Here is a 25,018-nt window from a genome sequence, read left to right as displayed (position 1 = left end):
ACGACTAACGAAAATACTAGGAGTGTGCCGACATGGCCATACTCGTATATGTACATTGACAGTTGATAGTCGGATCGGATGATACTCGTGATCTAAGAAAACGGAAGTGTTTTAATATGCTTAAATAGGTGTGTGCAAAATACTTCCCTGCACCTTCTCACTGCAAAAAAGCTGCAGATTAGGAGCAACGTGCAGAGGGGTGTGTGAGTGTCTCTGTGTCCTCAATGAGCAGCAGGATCAATGTGCCGCCCGCCCTTCTCTTTAAAGACAGACAGTTGAGTTTTTTTAGACCGCGTCGAACCTCTCACATGACTAACTGACATGAGCAAGATGCGTGCTGGCATATATAATGGTACTCAGCGATGTGTTGTGTTTGCGCCAAAAATAACGCTTTGTATTCAGGACATTTAGTTCTTTGCCACGTTTTTTTTGCCTTATTGTAAACAGGATGCATGTTTTGGAATATTTGTATTCTGTGCAGGTTTCCTTCTTTTCACTCTTTCATTTAGGTTAGTATTCTGGAGTAACTACAATGTTGTTGATCCATCCTCAGTTCTCTTCTATCACAGCCATTAAAGTCTAATTGTTTTAAAGTCACCATTGGCCTCATGGTGAAATCCCTGAGCGGTTTCCTTCAAATCCGACAACTGAGTTAGGAAGGACGCCTGTATCTTTGTTGTGACTGGGTGTATTGATACACCACCCAAAGTGTAATTAATAACTTCACCATGCTCAAAAGGATATTCAACGTATGCATTTTTTTGTTTTACCCATCTAGGCATCTACCAATAGGTGCCCTTGTTAGTGAGGCATTGGAAAACCTCCCTGGTCTAAGTGGTTGAATCTGTGTTTGAAATTTACTGCTTGACTGAGGGACCTGACAGATAAGATTCTGTGTGGGGTACAAAAATCACGTTAAACACTATTATTGCAGACAGAGTGAGTCCATGCAACTTATTAAGCAAATGTTTACTCCTGGACTTATTTAGGCTTGCAAATAGCAAAAGGTTTGAATACTTATTGACTCAAGACATTTCATTTTTTCCATTTTTTATTAATCTGTAAACATTTCTAAAAACATAATTCCACTTTGACATGATCTGTATGGTGTGTAAGCCAGTACTATGACACATCTCAATGTAATCCATTTTTAAATTCAAGCTGTAACACAAGATGTCGAAAAGGTCAAGAGGTATGAATACTTTCTGAAGGCACTGTGTGTGATGGTGCGTTACCAACGGCAGCACCGCTTTATCAAATGTTCATATTGATCATTTAGGCTACGCCGTGAAAAACTGTTTTCATGGGACACAAATCCAAAATGTATGCAAGTGCAAAATTGAATGGTTCTAACCGAAAGAGTCCCCTAACATGCATGGTTCTGCAATGTGATTACGCGTAGGCTAATATACCTACTTCTTCCGTGCGCATTGGTATCCAGCAGTGTAGTTAGGCCTAGTGATGTTGTCAACCATCATCAGCTGACCCAGGAAATATTTTTCTGACAAACAGCTGTTGTGATAGGCCTATAGCACACCATGCAAAAACAGCCAGTGCGGGAAAACGATGTTCTGAAGAATGTCCAGAATATTTTGATTTCTCATTCGTTGCACCAGTGAAGACAGTTGTGATCAACGTTAGATCCAATTCAATACCCCTACATTTAAATTGATTATCTGCTTGATTTACAGCAGGGTCTAGAAGATTTAACAGAGAAAGCATCAAGGTAATCAGTTAATGTGTTCATGTTTCTGTGCGTCAGATTGGAAACTGAGTCGAGGCTACTGTGTAGGATAGCCTACACTATTGTGCGAACACCCAACGTATTTTCCTTTTATTATTAAGGACATTTAATGACAACAAATGAGTACCCTAATGGGCTTAAACAAAATGTACGCAGCGTAGTACCTTCGACAAAACGGCACGTAAGCGATGATCAGGGTGTTTCTTGGGCTACTTTGATATGTAAAGTGGACGAGATGCGCAGTCTGTGTTCGACTTGGTTAAATCGGAGAGGTCGGAGTCTAACTTCATGGAGTAACTTGTTGCTCAAACCTATGATGGCGTTGCTGTAATGGAATGTATCTGCGATTTGTATTTACAGTTAAGTACCCCCCTAATCCCTGATTAAGAGGGACTCCACCAATCAACTACCAGTGTCAACTCTTCTGTCATGAACTGAAGCCATGTCTCATGTGCCCTCGTCCACTGGTACATTGAATGTTTCCTCTCCAAGCACGGTGACTAGCCCCGTCAATGTTCTCTTATTACTGTATGCAGAGTCAATCACATACACAATCATTTGTTTATTTAAACAATACAAAACATACAAACAACATCACACAAACATCAACTACATCACACCTGCCCAGACCTACAGTACCAGTCAAAAGTTTCTACATTGTAGAATAATAGTGAAGACATCAAAACTATGAAATAACACCTATGGAATCATGCAGTAACCAAAAAAGTGTTAAACAAATGATGTTTTATATTCTTCAAAGTAGCCACCCTTTGCCTTGATGACAGCTTTGCACACTCTTGGCATTCCCTCAACCACTACTAAAGGACACCAATAAGAAGAAGAGACTTGCTTGGGCCAAGAAACACGAGTAATGGACATTAGACCGGTGGAAATCTGTCCTTTGATCTGATGAATTCAAATTTGATATTTTTGGTTCCAACTAAAGTGTTTTTGTGAGACACAGAGTAGGTGAATGGATGAGCTCCGCATGTGTTATTCCCAAAAAGTGCTCAGCATATGTGGGAACTATTTCAAGACTGTTGGAAAAGCATTCCAGGTGAAGCTGGTTGAGAGAATGCCAAGAGTGTGCATAGCTGTCAAGGCAAAGGGTAGCTACTTTGAAGAAATAACCATAACTTTTGGACTTTATAACATTTCCAGAAGGCATGGATTATTGAGTCATTGTTGTTTTACACTTAAGACATGACTCTGCTGCTGTGCTGTAGAATTTGGGAATTTTGTCTCTTGTATAATACATTCTATTCATTCGTTTATAAGGGATTAAGCGTACATGTAAATTCCGTTAACTGTAATTTTGTTAGTTATATTCCAATATTTCCTCCATCTTATGCGCCAATATCAGTTCTTTTTAAGTATTGGTTCCAATAGTTTCTATTTTTTTCTAAGAAATTGTCAGTTGGATAGGCTCTCTGCAATGTTTTGTATAGCTAACCTTTCATATGAATATCCTTTTCTGACTCGAATAGAATCCCCCTCAAGATTGCTCTGATGTCCAAAAGATGTACACATCTAAAATGTGTGATATAAAACTGAACACCTCAACACTTGTCCTGCAATGAAGTCAAGCCTCTGAACACCTCAAGTCATACGTCATACCCTAATTCAAATCACTGCTGTGATCCCTTCCCAACACTGTAAGTAGCCCTCTCATTCCCAATCCCCATAATATTTTTACTAAATGTTTTTGGTTAAAATAACTAGTTTGACGATTTTTTTTAAAGCACTTTGTCGTCTTTATGTGGTTTGCGCCTATACCGTGGGTCTCCCATCCTCCAAAAATGTTAGTCACCAGCCTCCACTGGTGTAGACATAGGAGAGGAGACAAGGCAAGAAAGTCACTTTAGACTATTGAGATGTCCCCATGTCTCCTCTAGCTCCCTCACAAAACCTTAAAATAGACATGGAAAGCACATCTCCCTCTAAGACTCCAATGATCACTGGGACAGAAGATATGTTTGTTTTTTTAAATCGGGGGTGTCAAACTCATAGTTTTGATGCCTGGTACCGACGATCATATCACGCTCAAAGTCGCTTAAGTCACTCGTTTTCTAACGTTCAATCGAACAGTAGCTGAATGCCTCGATGCCCGTCTGCTTACTTTATATAGCAAGCCACGACCACGTGACCCACTGTCGGTAGGAGCTAACCATTCTCATGAAAGTGGTGGTGTACCTAATAAACTGTATAGGGAATAGGGTGTCATTTGAGGCGCAACCTATCGATCTTCCTCCAAGTGAGCACCTAAACCTGACCAATCTACCACCTGGAAACAACCTGGTCTCTAAAGGCATGCTAAAATAATGCCGTCATATTTGTTTATAGGGAAGCACGAGGCGAAGACCTGCAAGGGGCATTTTACGCCTTTCTTAACTCACCAATGCGTAAAAGGAACAGCGTATTTCATTGATAAAGCCCCAGAACTTGGTGATTGTTGGCTATGTGAAAGAGCGGCATCACTGACACACGGCTGCTCCTATTGAGAGAAAAACATAATTTTTATTCCCACTAACTTCCATTCCAAATGGCACCCTATTCCCTATGTAGTGCACTACTTTTGATCATGGCCTATATATAGTGAAAAGGGTGCCGTTTGGGTGACAGGCACAGTCACACAACAACCCGGTCTGTTTGCTGCATCAACTCTTCATCTACCATTGCCTCTGTCCCCTCCCCTCTAGCACTGCCACGAGATTATTATATACTGTATATATTTTTTACTTTGAGACATACTCAGTTCGTACTGAAATCTCTCAATTATTATGTTCTGAGGGACCCCTTTGCCGGTGCACTCATTTATGCACATGGCATTTGTCGATGTCACAGTATGGCCCTTTGAGGTATCCAGACACACACTGGCCTCAGCATATATGTTTGTGTTGACCAATTGTGTGTGTTTAAGGTGTGTGTCTCAGACCTGTGTTCAAATACGATTTAGGGTATTTAAATGACTTTCAAGACATTTCGAAGTAACTATTTGGATATTTTGTCTTTGAAATTACAAGTAGTAGAATATTTGAATGCACTTGGAAATACACTTGAAAAGTATTGGCATGTATTTGAATGTATTTTTCAAGAACAAATATTTACTCAATGCATTGAACGCATGTCTGTTTGGTCCTAGGGGTATTTGAAATAATACATTTGGAAATAAGTATTTTGAAAATAGTTTCAAATATTTGGCCAAAAACTGAAATACACAGAAAATAAGAATTTAAATAAATACTTTTGTTGTGTAGTGTGTGCATGCGTGTGTTTGTCAGTGATAAGCATGATGGATAGCTGGAGAAAATAAGCTACAATAGCAGCCAATTTACCTACCCAAGGCTGGCCTATAGGGCTAGATTTAATCCCATTGCGTTTTGTCCGCTATGCACGTTTTAAAGGCAATGTTCCCATGTTCGCAGAGACCACATTCATGGTAAAGGCTGCCAGAGAGGAAGAGGGCTGACTCCGCCCCAAAATCGTGTCCCCGCAAAAATAAAGCGAGGTTTGTTGTATGGATATGTTGTATGGCGGTCAACATAAAATTCAATGGCTAATTTGCTACGTAAAACCTATTTGGCGAATAGAAGTTTCGTAATGCTTAGATTGTTGCGCATGTACTGATATTAAGTGGACACACTTTGAGCCAAATTATTTTATATTAGACTTGTGCCTGTTAACATGCATATCTGCAATCTCATTGGCTGAAATGTTTCCGCCTGCTTCAGGCTCCTCCCACCTGCCTTCCACCTTTTCTGACATTTCTTTCAGAGGGGTTGGTTTAAAGCAGAAGTCAAAATTTGGTTGGACCTTGTGTACAATTGACAAACAAAGTGATCTTAATCTTAATTTATTCCCATTGTTAGAATGGAGAGTCCTGTATCTTCTCAGTGCATAGACAATCTTTGACATATGTATGTCGGCTCAATCGGAAATTACCTTTACATTTCAATTGCACTATAACGTGGATCTTCCGAGGTCTGGATTGAGTGTAGGCCCTAATCCACAGGGACATAAACCAGAGAGTTGTGCATATTGAGAGGAATGAGAGAGAGCAAGACGGCCAAAACCTGGATATTAAAGGGCTACTTTGGGATTTTGGCAATGATCCCAAAATAACTAGCATTAGCGCAATGACTGGAAGTCTATGGGTATCTGCTAGCATTAGCTCGTAAAACTACCTCTAACTTCCTTCATGGCTATCTACTTCCATGCTAGCAGATACCCATACACTTCCAGTCACTGCGCTAATGCTAGTTAGCGTTGGCTCGCAAAACTACCTCTAACTTACTTAAAACTGGACACAAATACATACAAATGGTATCCACAAGTTTATCTGACTCTGGGGAAGTAGATAAAAAGGCAATGACAAAATACCAAAGTATTCCTTTAACTCGAGTCCAATCCTTTTCTCTCTTCAATAACAATCCCTCTCCCCATCAGTGGTGTAAAGTACTTCAGTAAAAATAAAAAAGTACTACTTATGTAGTTTTTTGGGGTATCTGTACTTTACAATTTATATTTGACAACATTTACTTCACTACATTTCTAAAGAAAATAATGTACTTTTTTACCCCATACATTTTCCCTGACACCCAAAAGTACTCATTACATTTCAAATGCTTAGCAGGACAGGAAAATGGTCCAATTCACACACACATCAAGATCTCTGGTCATTTCTACTGCCTCTTATCTGGCTGACTCACTAACAACAAATGCTTTGTTTGTAAATGATATCTGAGTGTTGGAGTGTGCCCCTGGCTATCAGTAAATGTAAAAAAAAAAAAAAAATGGTGCTGTCTGATTTGCTTAGTATAATGAATGTGAAATTATTTATACTTGTACTTAGTATATTTTAGCAATTACATTTACTTTTGATACTTACAGTTGAAGTCAGAAGTTTACATACACTTAGGTTGGAGTCATTAAAACTCATTTTTCAACCACTCCACAAATTTGTTGTTCACAAACTATAGTTCTGGCAAGTCAGTTAAGACATCTACTTTGTGCATGACACAAGTAATTTTTCCAACAATTGTTTACAGACAGAGTATTTCACTTATAATTCACTGTATCACAATTTCAGTGGGTCAGACGTTTACATACACTAAATTGACTGTGCCTTAAAACAGCTTGGAAAATTCCAGAAAATGATGTCATGGCTTTAGAAGCTTCTGATAGGCTAATTGACATCATTTGAGTCAATTGGAGGTGTACCTGTGGATGTATTTCAAGGCCTACCTTCAAACTTAGTGCCTCTTTGCTTGACATCATGGGAAGATCATAAGAAATCAGCAAAAAATTTGTTTACCTCCTTGGGAGCAGTTTCAAAACGCCTAAAGGTACCACATTTCTCTGTACAAACAATAGTACGCAAGTATAAACACCATGGGACCACACAGCCATCATACCGCTCAGGAAGGAGATGCGTTCTGTCTCCTACAGATGAATGTACTTTGGTGTGAAAAGTGCAAATCAATCCCAGAACAACAGCAAAGGACATTGTGAAGATGCTGGAGGAAACAGGTACAAAAGTATCTATATCCACAGTAAAACGAGTCCTATATCGACATGCTGTGCCCAATGAGAGAGAATTGATTTGACCTTGAGGACGTAGAACTCTATGAATGATAAATAAATTATAGCATGACTGACTGCACGCGAGTAGTGGCCGAGAAATAGCTTCGCTCTATTACTGTGTTGCAGAAACAAAGTGTCACTAACCATAACCTGTCGCCATTTTTGGTAACATAGTTTCAAATGAACCTGGATGAGATCAGTGCCTGGAACAATTATATCATTCAATGCCTTCAGAAACTCAACGAAGCGTCCAGATTCCGGAGACCCACTACATTTCACAGTTCTGTGTGTCACAATACTTTCCAATAGTTTATTGTAGAATTAAGCCACACAATATCTGCCTATACCTACTATGAATGAAATAAGAAGGGTGATATGACAGGATGAAACAGTGTATGCATGCCCCATATCCCTTGCCAGCCTCGTGCAAGACAGCTTCTCAAGAGGATACAAGGTGCGTTATAGGTTATTCTAAGAACAGTTTAATGGGGGACGTGTTGGTAAGGCTACAGGCCGATTATTATTTGGATATATCTAGTATGCTGTAATCCCAGTTTATGTTAATTCCATTGCGATTTATTCCGATACATATTAGCCTACTGACCTGGTTAAAGCAGCCTAGATTCGGCCTGTTAGGCTCCGTCATTTTTTAAAATGACAAATAATTTTAAAAGTGTAATCCTCCCTACACTAGTGACCTAATAGTTAATAACTCGCAAATAACTGGGCAAAAAAGCCTATTTCGAGCCATGTGTGGAAACATTGAGAAAAAAAAAATGAATGGACACAGTTTAACATTTTTATTCCAATATTTTAAGTCCGGGGACATAAGGAAACCATGTATTCGATGCTATAGCTATTGCAGTTGATATGTAAAATACATTCAGTAGATCAGTGACCGTAAGGAATATTTGGTTATAACGGGGAAGGTGCCTACAGAAAAAACCATTCCGATCCCATTAGATCAACTTTGATTGGCTGTTGTCATTATTGCGGCGAAAATCACGACGAACAAACGTCTCCGTTATGTAGGTCTACTTTAAAAAAAAATAGGCTATTTATTGAATGATCAAAATTAATAAACACATTTGCATCCAAGGTTGCATTCACATTGATCAACGATTAAAGCCGGTCAATGAGACTTTGTATGGCTATGAATTGACACATCAATGGGAAATATAATTGTTTTAATATGCAAACCCGATCAGATCTCGTCACAAACCTGTTTCTTACCCCAGCTTTTAGCGGTTCGGCCAATAAACTCTCCTGTTCGTGGGTTGTAGATAGAATCTTTCCAGGAAGACGTCTGCGGCTTGTCTCCGTCAGCGGCGGGTGTCTCCTCCTTGGTCGACATGGTTGGCTTTGGGTTGTTCAAAATGATGACCGTAGATGGTTAAGAATGTTATAATGCCCAAACGGTCAATAAACGATGGATTGCCTCTGTTTTATATTTAAAAAATGATCGAGTGTTATTTCCGACCCAATATAGCCTAGTCCCTTCCGGCTACCCTCTCCACACTGCTACAGTACTGCAGCAACTGAGTTGGAGAATTCGCGTTAGAAGCATCTCAGCGCATGCGCACTTTCGGCATTCAAAACTCAGAAGACTGGTTCATTCGATTTGTTATTTATAATCTTAAAAGGTTCTATTGTTTTTAAGTAGGCTAGATTGATTTAGATCAGGGATGGGCAACTTTGATGGGGTGGGGGACACAAGAAAAACTGAACTCGTCATGAGGGGCCACAGTGGCTGTGTGTCTGCCTACCCACATCCATACACCTCCAACCTTGACAGCAAAACTTTTTAGCAGCCCCCCCCCATGACAGCTAAGAGAAACAATTTATGTTTTAAAGTTAATTTCCTACAATTCTGCACATTTTCCCATGGGGCATAGAGAACATTTTGCCGTTTTAAAGCAAGTTTGCTGCAATTCAATACATTTTGCCATGGGGCGGAGAGAAGATTTAGCTATTTTTAATATAACTGATTGTTAATGGGCCCCACCCAGTCGGTAATTCGATCATGCTTACAAGTTTAGATAGCTGGCCACTAGACTAATTTACCAATCGTAATTATTTTTGCTGAAATGGGCTAATTGAGTGATTGCAATGCACAACCAAATTTAGAAATTGCACCTTGTATTCTATTATTCTAACTCTCAACAGTAAGTTGAGACCCTGACTGTTATTTTGTGAAAATGGCCCCGGCCTATCCCTGGTCTGAGTTGCCCATCCCTGATTTCGATATAGTTCTGGTGAGGATCGAGAAGGCTGTAGGCATATGGCCAATGACTAACCTACTATTTTTGTGATCAATAGCCCTCTATTTGATAAATATTCAGTGATGGCAATGCCGCATCCATATCAATCTATGATGCTGGTTCTTTACTTTGTCAGTGTTTATATGTTCTGTTAGCGCTGTCATGGAGCCTAGAGTTTAGAGGTCTGAAGGGGAAAAAATCTGATGGTGCCAGCTGCAACTGGAGGGTTGCTGTCATCAGGGGTGTATACATTACGCCGATTCTGTAAAACGTTTCTTAAACGGAACAGGCAGGGGCCTACCTGAACTTGTCTAATAGAAATACATTTTAGTGGCAAAATTGAACAATTTTGCAACTGTTTGGACTAATGATTACACCCCAGTATCCTAGATTACCTCGATTAACCTGTACCCCCCACACATTGACTCGGTGCCAGTACCCCCTGTATATAGCCTCGTTATTATGTAATTTCCGTGTGTTACTGTTTAAAAATAAATAAAAATCACTTCAATTAATTTAGTAAATAGTTTCATAACTCTATTTCTTGAACTGCAGTGTTGGTTAAGGGCTTGTAAGTAAGCATTTCACTGTAAGTTCTACACCAGTTGTATGCGGCGCATGTGACAAATACAATTTGATGCCACTGCCATCTCCTGATGTTTTGCCCTTGAGCAAGGCACTTAACCCATACACTGCTCCAGGGACGCTGCACTGTGGCTGATCCTGTACTTCCAACCTCTCCGTGTGCATGTGTTTGTGTGTTACCTGGGTGGGTCTCTCCAAGAAAATGGATAATTAGGTTCCTCTTTAGCCAGAGGAAATATTTAGTGGGAGTGAGCTTGCAACTGGAGGGATGCTGGTATCAGAATCTCAGGTGCCTAGTACCATTTGTGACCTTGAAAAAGCCACATCACCACTAACCTGCTCCGGGGCACTGCTCTGGGCTGACCCGAGGGGCTTCCAGCCTCTTATGAAATAACTGGGGTGGCAGGTAGCCTACTGGTTAGAGTGTTGGGCCAGTAACCTGAAAGGTTGCTGGATCGACTCCCCGAGCTGACAAAGTAAAAATCTGTCGTTCTGCCCCTTAACAAGGCAGTTAACCCACTGTTCCCTGGTAGGCTGTCATTGTAAATAATAATTTGTTCTTAACTGGCTTGCCTAGTTAAATAAAGGTCAAATTAATAAAAAATAAAAAAACAATGTATGAATTTATGGATGGATCAGATGCCGAGCCCCAGATGTAAGTGTGAAGTTTTTCAATGGGTACATTCAAGTAGTCTAAAGTGGTTTCCTCTCCAGTCTCAATGCCTAGTCAATTAATCTGCACTAATGTTTTCACCTATCCCATGATTTCAGATCGGTGAAGAGGAAGCTACTTGAGACTATTGAGGTGCACCCATCTCTAAAACAGAAGGCCTTGGCAAGGCTGAGAGAGGATTTCACTCTGGGGATTTCTACTCTCAAAGGATTACGCTCAAGGATTAAAGAACGGGTCATAACATTTTACCTACCCACACACTTAATAATTTAGTCACCAATCAAACCAACATCTTACCCATTAAACCAAGAGGACATTTTCTAAATCAGTGTTTCTCAATCCTGGTCCTGCGGATCCAAAGGCTGCAAAAAATGTTAAGGCAGTAGCACCACACCCAATTCCACTAATCAACTCAACATCAAATCAATGATTAGTGGAATCAGGTGTGTAACACAAAAATGTGTCCCCAGGACCAGGACTAAGAAACACAGTCCTAAATAGAAGGCCAACTGACACAAGGAAATGTAGTGTCCAAGAGATAAATACCTAAACTTGGAGAAAATTCTTCTTGAAAATACTAATTTAGCCCAAATTATGGTTATTTATGTATATTTACAGACCCAGTCATATCTGCAACCACAAAGCAGAACATTCTAAAAGAGAGTACACACATTTCCCCAAGTGCAATGTCCACTGAGTGGAGGGCCTAACGTGCTCAAGGGTCCAAAGGTCACGATGACACAGAGGTTGTGTTCAGGAGGGTGCAATTGAATGGAATAGGCCATTACATATCGGCACAATGATTATATTAAAAAAGGCATTGATTGATGATAATAATGGTTCACACTTAAAATAAAACAAAATTTACTCAATGTACCCTTGTTTCTAGACAAGGTAGGGCTAATACCTGGGTTAAAGGTTACTGCTGGCTTCTTTCCACACAGTTGCATCTAATGGCTGACATTAAACTGCAAAACATAGTAAAGGAGTATCATAAGTAGCGTAAAAAATATATATATTTTACAGAATTTTTTGGGGTGGTTCAAAGAAGCCTAGAAATCCCCTTCTATTAACCTAAACAGACCTTAAATTAAAATGCAAGCTTAGAATAGGATCGGACGGGATCCCATTGATTAGACAAACGTTGCGTTAAAGGAGGAACAGAAAGTCAAATCACTAGCATACATCAACACACATACTATTCATGTACGTTTGACATGTTTCGTTGGAACAGGGAAATAAATGAGAAGAAATGTTCAATAATCCTGAAAAATATTCCGTCACGAGTCTGTGGTGTGTCGCGGCAGTGTGAGTGTTTTTATGCATAGCCACATCCTCTAGAAAATGACTACAAAACATTGTACTCCATCTAAAAAACAACAAACCTTTTTTCCGGGAGATTACGCAGATATCGCCTCTTGGCAGAAGAATTTGGAACCTTTTTGCCGCTGCAGGAAATACAGGGGCAGCAGCCAGGAAGACATTTACAAAAATAACTACAAGGGAGAAATTAAGACAGAAACAGATATTTAAATGCGTCTAAAATATCATATCATCGACCTGAATGACTGGCAACCTATTTCCTGTATATCTGGCCACATCCCCAGAGAACTTCCACTCCCCATGTGAATAGAGTAGGAGACGAGAGACCAGTCTCAGAGAGAGAGGTATGGTGCATCACTGATGCCTGCCTAGCTGTCTGTCCGTCAGTCACTCTGGGGAAGAGGGTTCGTTGTCATCATCGTCCTCCTCTTCCTCGTTGAAGGAGCTGGGCGCCTGGCCTCGAGACTCGGAGAGGGCGGTGCTACTCCTTCCATCCAAAGAGGTAGAGTCCAGGTCATCTGGGAAAGAGCTGAAACACGACAACCCACACCACGGGTCAGTCACTTCAGTTCTCAAATTAATATCAATCATGCCACCTTAAGTCATTTATATGACTTGAGCTTTTCTGTTATCAATAAGGTATGCAACAAAACATTTTGCCACACAAAAACAGAATCATTTCCTGGTTACATCCCAAATGGCACCCTATTCCCTATATAGTGCACTACTTTTGAACAGAGCCACACAGGGATCATAGAAATATCACTTCATGTGTAGTGTTCCTTTTTGGTAGTGGATTGTGTTCAAATCACAGTTTTGATTAAAAAGTTATGAGAGGTAATCTACCTTGTTTGACTGGTGCCTCTGGCCATGCCTGTGGGAGGAGAGACAGGGACAGATTGAAATGACAGAAATGGCCCGTTTCCACACGTATGCACACACACGTCAAAAATGCTTGTCAATGAACGCCGTTTTCCAACTCTCACCTATGATGTAGATCTCCAGAGACCTGGGAATGAGGGACTTGGCCAGGATGAGATTGGGAAGTGCACCGCAGACAATCTCCAGGCCCAGGGACAACCCCATGCGCTTCTATGTCGTCGTGGATCTCAAAGGTGTTGTTGACAGTAGGTACGTCAAACGTTCAGCCTGCTGCACAGACCACATGGAAGCTCTAGTCTAGAGTGACTGGTTAAATTGTGTTTTTAAATTGGTTAAAGTAGGACGAAATAGATGTCATTGTAATAATGGGTGAGTGTGCTACATTTACTGTCATCATATATTAAAATATTGAATTACTTTGACATATTTCGTTATGTTATATAACCCTAATTTGTCTATGGTGGACAGAACGTGTTACTACACTACACAGACTAAAGTTTTCCCCACACAATATTACAGGAAATGCACATACTTTTTTTGTTAGAATGGTTAATTGTTAGTATTAAAGTGTATAGTCATCACGATCTCACAAAAGTGATTGCTTAAAACAGATTAATATCAGTGTTTGTCATACATGTCAGTCCGTAGAGGGACGCAACAGTCATTTTCAGACCACTGTGGCAACAAAAAAAAGGCCATTCCTCCCATAAATGTCTCTGACCTGACATGAATTCATGGATTTGAGGGTTACGCTATCATTAAAATGAAAGCCAAACCCTGTCGCTATTTGGAAACCGATGTGAGGTGGTGTTTCCTTCAAATGATCCTGTAAAAAAAAAGTGTTGTTTCCTTTCCGTCTTGGCTATCTACCAAAATAATTCTCTCAGAGATACAGTGCATTCGGAAAGTATTCAGACCCCTTCCTTGACTTTTTCCACATTTTGTTACGTTACAGCCTTATTCTAAAATGTAAAAATGACAAGGCGAAAACAAGTTTTGAAATTTGAGCAAAAAAACAAAAAAACAAACAGAAATACCTTATTTACATAAGTATTCAGACCCTTTGCTATGAGACTTGACATTTTGCTCAGGTGCATCCTGTTTCCATTGATCACCCTTGAGATGTTTCCACCTGTAGTAAATTCAATTGATTTGGAAAGGCACACACCTGTCCATGTAAGGTCCCACAGTTGACAGTGCATGAGAGCAAAAACCAAGCCCTGAGGTCGAAAGATTATCCCCAGAGCTCCGAGACAGAATTGTGTCGAAGCACAGATCTAAGGATGGGTACCAAAAAATGTATGCAGCATTGAAGGTCCCTAAGAACACAGTGGCCTCCATCATTCTTAAATGGAAGAAGTTTGGAACCACCTAGACTCTTCCTTAGAGCTGGCCATCCGACCAAACTGAGCAATCGGGGGAGAAGGGCCTTGGTCAGGGAGGGGACCCCTGGTCTCTCTGACAGAGCTACAGAGTACCTTTGTGGAGATGGGAGACCTTCCAGAAGGACAACCATCTCTGCAGCACTCCACCAATCAGGCCTTTATGGTAGAGTGGCCGGACGGAAGCCACTCCTCAGTAAAAGGCACATGACAACAAGATTCTTTGGTCTGATGAAACCAAGATTGAAAGCTTTGGCCTGAATGCCAAGCCACACGTCTGGAGGAAACCTTGCACCATCCCTACGGTGAAGCATGGTGGTGGCAGCATCATGCTGTGGGAATGGTTTTCAGTGGTAGAGACTGGGAGACTAGTCAGGATCGAGGGAAATATGAACGGAGCAAAGTACAGAGAGATACTTGATGAAAACCTGCTCCAGAGCGCTCAGGAACTCAGACTGGGGCGAAGGTTCACCTTCCAACAGAACAACGACCCTAAGCCAAGACAATGCAGGAGTGGCTTTGGGACAAGTCGCTCCCTATCCAATCTGACAGAGCTTGAGAGGATCTGCTGAGAACAATGGGAGAAACCCCCCAAATACAGGTGTGCCAAGCTTGTAGCGTCATACCCAAGACTCGAGGCTGTAATCGCTGCCAAAGTACTGAGTAAATGGTGTGAATACTTATGTAAATGTGATATTTCCATTTTTTATTTTTAATACAAAAGTTTTTGCTTTGTCACTATGGCGTATTGTGTGTAGATTGATGAAGGGAAAAAACGATTTAACCAATTTCAGAATAAGGCTGTTACGTAACAAAATGTGGAAAAAAGTCAAGGGGTCTGAATACTTTCCGAATGCACTGTATACACAGTGTACAAAACATGAACATCTGCTTTTTCCATGACATAGACTGACTAGGTAAGAGCTATGATCCTTTATTGATGCTACTTGTTAAATCCACTTCAATCAGTGTAGATGAAGGTGAGGAAACAATTGAGACATGGATTGTGTATGCGTGCCATTCAGAGGGTGAATGGGCAAGACAAAAGAATAACCGCTTGGTAAATATTGGTGCGTGTGCAGTTTCTAAGTTACTAATTTAGTCAAATACAAGTAGTGTGAACACAAGTGTGACACGTGTGTGTAGGGAGTAACTTTTATGTATTGGTCTTCAAAATATAACGACTTATTTTAGCATGTTGATGATTTATTTGGACATCTAAAACCAGTGTTTTGACACTTGGCCATGAATCAAAAGCCATTACAACAGGAAGCAGCCATTTTCAATCTATGTTTTATGAATATAAATGGTACTTTTAATATTATTTTTCAACCGGATTCTACTTTACCAGGTAAAAACTACTGAACGAGAACAAAAACGTGCTATGACTTATTGATTTTGATGATATTAGTGAAATCGTGAAAATATATGTTTGTCCTGGCTACCTACAGAGAGTCGGGGGATTACTGTGGTAACCATCCGTAATAAATCGCATATATTTTAATCACGGTAAAACCTTGTGATCCTAACTGAATTTACTCTTAGCGCCGTAGGAGAAGTGTTGACATTTTAATGATAAAGGGGCAATGAGCATGTGTGTTATACTACAGTGGCATTTGGATAAGCGAGTCAGTAATAAGTGACCTGGAGTTGTCTTTGCAATAGGCATTTAGGGTGAAGACGTTGCGGTGACACGTACTTGTCGCTGGAGATGGAGCAGTCGATGACGGTGCGTACGTCTGTGTTGAGGATGATGAAGGGGAGCTGGATGACAGAGCTGGAAGGGGGAGGGGCTTTGTTTCTCTGCACTAGGTTCTTGAAAGAGATTTTCTGTTTGAGGAGAGACGAGCAAGGTTCAGAAATATTTTAGGTGCATTTGATGTAGTTCGCCTGGCTACGGTGTTCCATCAATCTTCCATTGGTCCTAAAGTGCAAACTTTCGAACACCCCTATCCACACAGACAGTTTTAAATACATTGTGTAGTTGTAGTCTGTAGTTGTGACGACAACTACAGCTAATCTTATCAATACATACTTCAAAAACATTTATCCCCACATTCATGAGTGGAACTACATCATACATGGGCATGGGGCCACGAGTCTTTCCTGGTCAGGTTATGTGGTCAGGAAAATCACCAAGCCCTAGTATGTCGTGGCTAAATCGATTCGTAGGGAAAACCTCAGAGTAATAGGAGCTTGGACTGAAGCTTAAATCGAGCTTTAGAGCGAGTAACCTTCATTAGGGCAGAGCAAAATGTAGCCACAACACACCATCAATCAGAGATGCAGTGAATGACAACTATCCGTGGTGCGGTACATTCCAAGAAACAGACTGCGCATACATTTCGGTGATCGCCAAGTCTTTCTCACAGGGAGAAGTAATCAATAAAGAGAACTCCCCGACCACGCCCACACCCTTTGGGCCCCTGGGAACTCCAAGGGGTCATACAAAAGTTCCCTTTCATATGCTATTGAGATGCTAACGATAAGCTGTTTTTATCCCAATGGATTTATAAGATGGACAGCTTCCTAGCTCATCACTCACGACCAAGGCATCTGACTTTCCCCTCTCTCCCTCGCACACACACAAAGAGATAAGCACACACACACACACACACACACACACACACACACACACACACACACACACACACACACACACACACACACACACACACACACACACACACACACACACACACACACACACACACACACACACACACACAGGACTGCCCCATACCTGCAGTATGAGTTCATCCAGTTCAGTTCTCTTCAGCCTGATCCTCTTCAGGCGTTTCTGATTCTCCACCTGATTAGAGAAACAGTTTATTAAGCATTTTAGAAAGGACTGGTATAACAACTGTCTAATAGTAATACATCACATAAATAATCTCAAAGTGCTGGTAAAGTAAAAACAAACAAGCAATTTCAAAAGAAACATACAAAAGTAGCTAGATCAGCATATGGAGCTATTTTGGAGTGCTTCTTGAGGGCCAGGCCAATGGGTGGCCACGGTCATGACAGGGTCTGGAAGTTATTGACTTGATGTAGATGGTCAGCGGTGGTGCTGGTCAGTGTACTGTCTCTGCCCCTCCTCTATCCAACCTCCACTCCACCTTAATGCTGTGCGCCAACAGAACCCTACCCATATCCCACCACTCAGACAGTTAGTGTTGTTCTTTAAGTAACTGACCAGACAGTAGTGATGGATTGCGAAAGTCCTCTGCTGTCAAAAAAGGCCAGCTGTAGGAGTACTTTCCATCTCCTCACTCCCTTATGCCTAGTCCTCCACCAGAATGGGTCACTGTGTGTGTTCGTGTGTTTATCGTGTCCGATCTGTATTCTGCAGGAAGTTGACACACGATACAGATGAGAACTGAAAAAGGGTCTTTCGTTTTTCTTCCCATTTCCTTTGTCAGTGCTCGCCTCACCCCGTTCTCTCCGTCCACCTGTCCCTCTTTTCCTGAGGTGACAGTGACAGATGTCATGGAGTGGCTGTCAAGGCTCACTTTCAGCTCCCAGAGAGAACTCTGCTGGTTTAAAATGTGTGTGTATGTGTGTAAGATCACCTCCAGGTTTTGACACTCCTGGGCTGAGTTGGTGGGCAGGCCAATCCAGCGTATCTCCTTCTTCTCCTTGGAGATGATGTTCATGGCCATCAGCACGTTGAGGGCGTCATACACGCGCCTGCGGATGTTCTTCTGGTCATACACCTGCTAGGGACGGAGGGGGAGAGAGAGAGAAGAGTGAGGAAAGATCAAATAAAAGAGAAGTGAGTAAAGAAAAGAGACAAAAAAATACGAGAGAGCAAGGAAACAGAGAACAGCAGAGAAGAGGTTATGATTCTAGGCTTGTCTTGAGGGGGGGGGGGGGGGGTCAAGGGTCATCTCATTAGTAACTGCTCCATGGTGTGTGTCCCTGGCCAGGACTACCCACTACCCCTCCAGAGGCGCACTGACTGCTAGCCTAGCCCTCATGGTTAATCTGTTTTTAATTAATGATACTTTTTGACATTCCACAGGAAGTAAGCAGATTAGGGCTGGGGCCAAGCTATTTTATGGGGCCATGTCAGTATTAATACCGGAAAGTATTCAGAGGTTGGCTCCCTCCCCACAATTAAAACAGCCAAACTTTCAGTCGGATTCCTCCAACACAATGCTTTGGGATGCAAGGGAACCGTTTGCAACATAATCAACATTCCAAATTCTCTATGACCTCAAATCTGTCATTCGTTAATTGCTTATCGTGAACAGCTTATGAATGGAAAAACAAACGTATCTAACATTTAGCTGCAGAAAAAATGCATCGCTGTTTTGCTCTAATGTCAAATTGGACATATTTGATTTTGTATTCACTTTAATTATTCAGGGTAGCCCAATGAGACCAGGGTCTCATTCCCAATGGTGTCCTGAGTACAACAATTTTCTCACAAACAAGAAGAAAATGTACATTGCAAATAAACAAGAAGAATTAAAAGAACCACGTGTTGAGTGTTATCCACTACCCTGTTGGCCAGATCGGTTTGTTCTTTATTTATGCATGAAAGGGGACGTTAGAGGCATTGGCTAAAGTATAGTCAGAAATCTGGCCACCTGGCTAGATCCTCTCAACAACCCCCTACAATACTTTATCATTCTACTGGCACAATGGGTTAGAGGACCACGGTGCTGGCAACACCAGGGTTGTGTTCATTAGGGCATGCATTGGAAAATATAACTGAAAGACACGCACCGTTTTCTCCAGGTTGTCCCTCCCCGTTTCATTCCGTTTTCTTCCGTTTGGTGCCTAATGAACACGACCCAGGGTTGTTGGTTTGATTCCTGCATTGGCCACATATATACAGACTGTGTCACTGTCAACCGTACGTGGTTATGGATGAAAGCGTCTACTCAACTATCATAGTATTTACGGACTCACCGAGTCTGTGGCCATGACGGTGGTGGAGTGGGTGAACTCAGCCACCAGATCGTCGGCCACCTCGTTGTAGGACGCGTTGCCCTTCTTCTGCACCGTCGCACACGCCTTCATACTCAGTACATATGCAGAGCAAATGTGTTGATGCCTACTCATAATATTTAAACTCACCAATATCAGTGTATTTGAAACTGTCCTAAAGGCTGAAGGGTAATAGCACTATTGGGTATAGACTATAGTAATGGGCTGAGTCCTTAATGGCACCCTATTCCCTATATAGTGCACTATCCCACAAGGTTCTGGTCAAAAGTAGTGCACAATGTAGGGAATAGGGTGCCATTTGAGATGCACCCATGGTTGTGGTTGGAGCAGCATTTTCTACCCTTCTGCACTCCTAGAGAATTTATCAGATGAGTGCAGTTTTGAAGGCTGAATCTCAATTATTGGGAATGTGTGTGTGTGTGTCTCTGGGAATCACATATCAATCAGACTCCCTGCATTAACACACACACACGCACCTTGCTGCTAGCTAGTTCTTTCCATTGAGGTAATGCAGTGTGTATTTGTGATCATATCACCGGCCATTCAGAACGGTACAAAAATCAAAGCATGTCGAATGCTGGAGTCACGGCACGCTGCCACACAAGTCCTCTTCCATTTGCTGTGTTGCAGGCACACATGTCCTCCTTCTCACAATGGCTCCAGTGTAACACGGTTCCTCTAGCTCCCTGTAGGGCTACCCCCAGGGAGAGGGGAATGGAGGAGAGGGATTCTCGATTTTCATTACGAGTCACCGCCGAAACATGTAGCTGTTCATCATTTCACGAGGATCTCACACACACACACACACACACAAACAGTACAAAAATCTCTCTCAAATCAGCAGAAACAAGGGAACTTTGGAGGAACGTGAATACAAACAAGAGAAAACGATCCGTTATGAACCGTCAGGCTACATGTGATGCGCCGCACACACAGCAGTGATACAATCACTTGCTCATTCAGGGGCTCATTCTCTGTGATTTACGCACCAAGAGAAACCGAGAGGGGGGGGCACGGAGAGGGGGGGGGAAATAATGTGAATATGCAGGAGTGCATTTGTGAGTGAGAGAAAGAGAACAGTGAAAGACAGGAACAAAGAGAAGGAGAGAGCGAGAGAACAGAGAGAGAGTGGACAGGGAGAAAACGAGGGAGAATGTACAAGTAGACACGTGAAGACAGGCGCACACACGCAGCCAAACGAGTGAGCAATCAAGTGTCCACTGACAAACATTCCTCATCCTTGCACAACACAAACATATGCACCCTCTCCCACAGAGCGCAGTTCACTCTGACACCTAGTACAGTAGAGAGTAGGAGACAACTTCAGAGCCGCTCGTTACATAACTGGCTCTCTGTGGAGCACACACACATGCAGAGGGGACGACTGTGTGTGTGTGTGTGTAGTGTATGAGGCAGGAAGTGGCGATGGGTAAGGCGCAGCGTGGTGGAAGCTTAGGGTCCCAGTTGTCAGGACAAATTAGTTCCAGAACCCCAGCTAGGGGAGAGAGAGAGAGAGAGAGAGAGAAGACGAGAAACAGGCTGGTGGTGAATGTGCCATAACAGATAGAGGGATTGTAATCAGTCGGTGTGAGGAAGAAACAGCACACTCAGTTACGCAGAAACGCAGAAACAACAGAGGCACTTTTTCTCCTTAGCAACAGGGCTGCCGCTCTGCACCACAGCCGGTGCTGTAGTGGGAGTCTGAGGAGTGTTTCTTGGCAGTGTGTCTGCAGAGTGGCTCAGTGGGGGAGGAGGGGAGAGGGATGACCTTTCACTGAACAGCACAGCTCAGAGCCAACACATCCGCCACAGAGTGTGCAGAGGGGGGGGGGGGCTTGGCCCCGAGAAGAGCTCCTCTCACCTGGTGCTTGTGAGTGGGGAGAGGGAAGAATAAAGCATAGATGACAGAAGAGATGGACAGAACAGAGAGAGGAAAAGAGACCAGAGATCTGAGCTTACGAGGACCAAACATGGAGAGAAATCTCAGTCTTGCACAGTGTTAGTGAGAAAGAGCAAGTACCAGAGGGGGTGAGTTGTGCGTTTGAAAACGATAGAAGTAGAAGGAGTGAGGTAGAAATGGAGGGAGGGAGAGAGAGGGTTTGGCAATAGGTCTTACTATGTGTTGAATTAATTATTCACTGCTGAGAACGTGGCATGCAGAACGCACAGACTCTCACATGCCTTTAAAATTTGAGTGCATCTTGCTCAAGGAACCATTTCCACACACACTCTAGGGCTGCATGATTTGGACAAAATATCTCATAGCATTTTTTGGCCAGATATTGAAATTTCGATTATGAATTTTTGAACACTAGGGTAAAAAATATGATAATTCCATCAGACATGGTTAAAACAACTGTCAGGGTAGAGAACATCACTTCTAAAAATAGATCATATGAATGAACACATACTGTAGCTAGCTAACTGAATACAAAATCAAAATAAACAAATATTTTCCAACAATGTTACAGGCTACATATGATAATAGATAGGATTATTACACCTTCATATTAACAAACATACATTTTGAACATGATCATCAAAATATAGTGTGCTATAAGCGCAGCGCTTATTAATGAATGAATAACATGAGTTCCTATTTCCTATTTTACAATTATGAGTTCTTAAATAACCTAGGTTAATTATTTATTCTGGCAGGCATAGGATGCAGATGGAATAGGAAGCTTATGATTGTGTAATTATGTAGAAGTTGGCCCAATCAGGCCTTAAAAACATGTAGCACGTAGCCTGACGATTGCAAGGTGCAGCCTGTTGTCACGATCATCGTAACTTGGAAGAGAGGACCAAGGCGCAGCGTGATAGAAATACATCTTCTTTTATTATGAAGACGAAAAACGAACACTATACAAACTACTACAAAAACGATCGTGAAGCTATAACAAACAATAAGTGCAGACACTGGCAACTTACACAGACAATTACCCACAACAGCCCAATGCCTATGGCTGCCTTAAATATGGCTCCCAATCAGAGACAAATGAATGACAGCTGTCTCTGATTGAGAACCATTCAGGCAACCATAGACATACCTAGAAACCTACACTCAACACAAACCCATACACTCTAACAAAACCACCTAGATACTACAACCACCCAAGACAAGACAAAAACACAAACATCCCCCCTGTCACACCCTGACCTAACCAAAATATTACAGAAAATAAAGATAACTAAGGCCAGGGCGTGACACCTGTGTCCAAAACATTGTCTGGTCCAGTCATTCAACACGACGTTTCAACTTCTCCCTTAATTTTGTTATCAAATAAAATACAATTTCATTAGACTATATACAGGAGGGGTACCGGTACAGAGTCAATGCGCGGGGGCACCGGCCTGTCGAGGCAATATGTAGTTAGAGTTATTAAAGTGGCTATGCATAGATGATAACAACAGAGTCGCAGCGGTGCAAAAGGGTGGGGTGGGGTGGGGGGGGTGGGGGTGGCAATGCAAATAGTCTGGGTGGCCATTTGATTAGATGAGTCTTAAGGCTTGGGGGTAAAAGCTGTTTAGAAGCCTCTTGGACCTAGACTTGGCAGTCCGGTACCGCTTGCCGTGTGGTAGCAGAGAGAACAGTCTATGACTAGGGTGGCTGGAGTCTGAATATTTTTAGGGCCTTCCTCTGACACCGCCTGGTATAGAGGTTTTGGATGGCAGGAAGCGTGGCCCCAGTGATGTACTGGGCTATACTCACTACCCTCCGTAGTTCCTTGCGGTCGGAGGCTGAGCAGTTGCCATACCAGGCAGTGATGCAACCAGTCAGGATGCTCTCGACGGTGCAGCTGTAGAACCTTTTGAGGATCTGAGGACCCATGCCAAATCTTTTCAGTTTCCTGAAAAGGTTTTGTCGTGCCCTCTTCACGACTGTCTTGGTGTGCTTGGATCATGTTAGTTTGTTGATGATGTGAACACCAAGGAACTTGAAGCTCTCAACCTGCTCCACTACAGTCCTGTCGATGAGAATGGGGATGTGCTCAGTCCTCTTTTTCCTGTAGTCCACAATCATCTCCTTTGTCTTGATCACGTTGAGGGAGAGGTTGTTATCCTGGCACCACCCGGCCAGGTCTCTGACCTCCTCCCTATTGGCTGTCTCATTATTGTCGGTGATCAGGCCATAGTGGTTTTGATACCATCATTCTGTCCTTTATTCTACCACTGTTGTGTCATCGGCAAACTTAATGATGGTGTTGGAGTCGTGCCTGGCCGTGCAGTCATGAGTGAACAGGGAGTACAGGAGGGGACTGAGCACGCACCCTGAGGGGCCCCTGTGTTGAGTATCAGCGTGGCAGATGTGTTGTTACCTACCCTTACCACCTGGGGGCGGCCCGTCAGGAAGTCCAGGATCCAGTTGCAGAGGGAGATGTTTAGTCCCAGGGTCCTTAGCTTATTGATGAGCTTTGAGGGCACTATGGTGTTGAACGCTGAGCTGGAGTCAATGAATAGCATTCTCACATAGGTGTTCCTTTTGTCCAGGTGGGAAAGGGCAGTGTGGAGTGCAATAGAGATTGCATAATCTGTGGATCTGTTAGGTCAGTATTCAAATTGGAGTGGGTCTAGGGTTTCTGGGATAATGGTGTTGATGTGAGCCATGTCCAGCCTTTCAAAGCACTTCATGGCTACAGACGTGAGTGCTACGGGTCTGCAGTCATTTAGGCAGGTTATTTTAGTGTTCTTTGGCACAGGGACTATGGTGGTCTGCTAAAAAATGTTCGGTCTTGCAGACTTGGACAAGAAGAGTCAGTGAAGACACTTGCCAGTTGGTCAGCGCATGCTCGCAGTACACGTCCCGGTAATCCGTCTGGCCCTGCGGCCTTGTGAATGTTGTGATCACACAGTCTTCCGGAACAGCTGGTACTCTCATGCATGTTTCAGTGTTATTTGCCTCAAAGCGAGCATAGAAGTAGTTTAGCTCATCTGGTAGGCTCGTGTCACTGGAAAGCTCTCGGCTGTGCTTCCCCTTGTAGTCTGTAACGGTTTGCAAGCCCTGCCACATCTGACGAGCGTCAGAGCCAGTGTAGTATGATTCGATCTTAGTCCTGTATTGACGCTTTGTCTGTTTGATGGTTTGTCGGAGGGCATGGCGGAATTTCTTATAAGCTTCCGTGTTAGAGTCCCGCTCCTTGAAAGCGCAGCTCTAGCCTTCAGCTCAGTGCGGATGTTGCCTGTAATCCATGGCTTCTGGTTGGGGTATGTACGTACGGTCACTGTGGGGACAATGTCATCGATGCACTCATTGATGAAGCCAATGACTGATGTGGTGTACTCCACAATGCCATCAGAGGAATCCCGAAACACATTCCAGTCTGTGCTAGCAAAAAAGTCCTTTAGCTTAGCATTTGCTTCATCTGACCACTTTATTATTGATCGAGTCACTGGTGCTTCCTGCTTTAATTTTTGTTTGTAAGTAGGAATCAGGAGGATAGAATTATGGTCAGATTTCCCAAATGGAGGGTGAGAGCTTTGTATTCGTCTCTGTGTGTGGAGTAAAGGTGGTCCAGAGTTTTTTTTCCTCTGGTTGCACATTTAACATCCTGACAGAAATTTGGTTAGACAGATTTAAGTTTCCCTGCATTAAAGTCCCCGGCTACTAGGAGTGCCGCCTCTGGGT

At 42.5% G+C, this 25,018-nt stretch overlaps 3 protein-coding genes across 4 annotated transcripts in view; all 3 read right to left on the bottom strand.

The window, feature by feature from the left end:
- Positions 1-8,871, bottom strand: part of atp1b3b (ATPase Na+/K+ transporting subunit beta 3b) — a 31,624-nt gene extending 22,753 nt beyond the window's left edge. Inside the window, exon 1 of one of the 2 annotated variants that reach the window (XM_071356505.1) lies at positions 8,561-8,871. In XM_071356505.1, coding sequence (XP_071212606.1) covers positions 8,561-8,681 — 121 coding nt within the window. In that variant the 5' untranslated portion in view covers positions 8,682-8,871. The remainder of the gene's footprint in view (positions 1-8,560) is intronic. The other variant, XM_071356504.1, reaches the window with a different exon arrangement.
- Positions 8,872-10,585: 1,714 nt separating this feature from the next.
- Positions 10,586-13,309, bottom strand: LOC139547581 (transcription factor Dp-2-like). The gene is made up of 3 exons (XM_071356507.1): positions 13,156-13,309; positions 13,016-13,043; positions 10,586-12,698 (listed from the first exon to the last, which is right to left on the bottom strand). The coding sequence occupies exons 1-3, from the start codon at positions 13,253-13,255 to the stop codon at positions 12,557-12,559; spliced, it is 270 nt and encodes an 89-aa protein (XP_071212608.1). The 5' UTR covers positions 13,256-13,309; the 3' UTR covers positions 10,586-12,556.
- Positions 13,310-15,876: 2,567 nt separating this feature from the next.
- LOC139547580 (transcription factor Dp-1-like) lies at positions 15,877-23,859 on the bottom strand. The gene is made up of 5 exons (XM_071356506.1): positions 19,354-23,859; positions 19,168-19,256; positions 18,006-18,149; positions 17,177-17,245; positions 15,877-16,263 (listed from the first exon to the last, which is right to left on the bottom strand). The coding sequence occupies exons 3-5, from the start codon at positions 18,093-18,095 to the stop codon at positions 16,063-16,065; spliced, it is 360 nt and encodes a 119-aa protein (XP_071212607.1). The 5' UTR covers positions 18,096-18,149; positions 19,168-19,256; positions 19,354-23,859; the 3' UTR covers positions 15,877-16,062.
- Between the last annotated feature and the right edge of the window lie 1,159 nt (positions 23,860-25,018).

Source organism: Salvelinus alpinus, chromosome 21, assembly GCF_045679555.1.
Source record: "Salvelinus alpinus chromosome 21, SLU_Salpinus.1, whole genome shotgun sequence".
NCBI classification, from domain to species: domain Eukaryota; kingdom Metazoa; phylum Chordata; class Actinopteri; order Salmoniformes; family Salmonidae; genus Salvelinus; species Salvelinus alpinus.
Note: the sequence above shows the minus strand (reverse complement) of the source record. Positions and strands in the feature narration are given on the sequence as shown.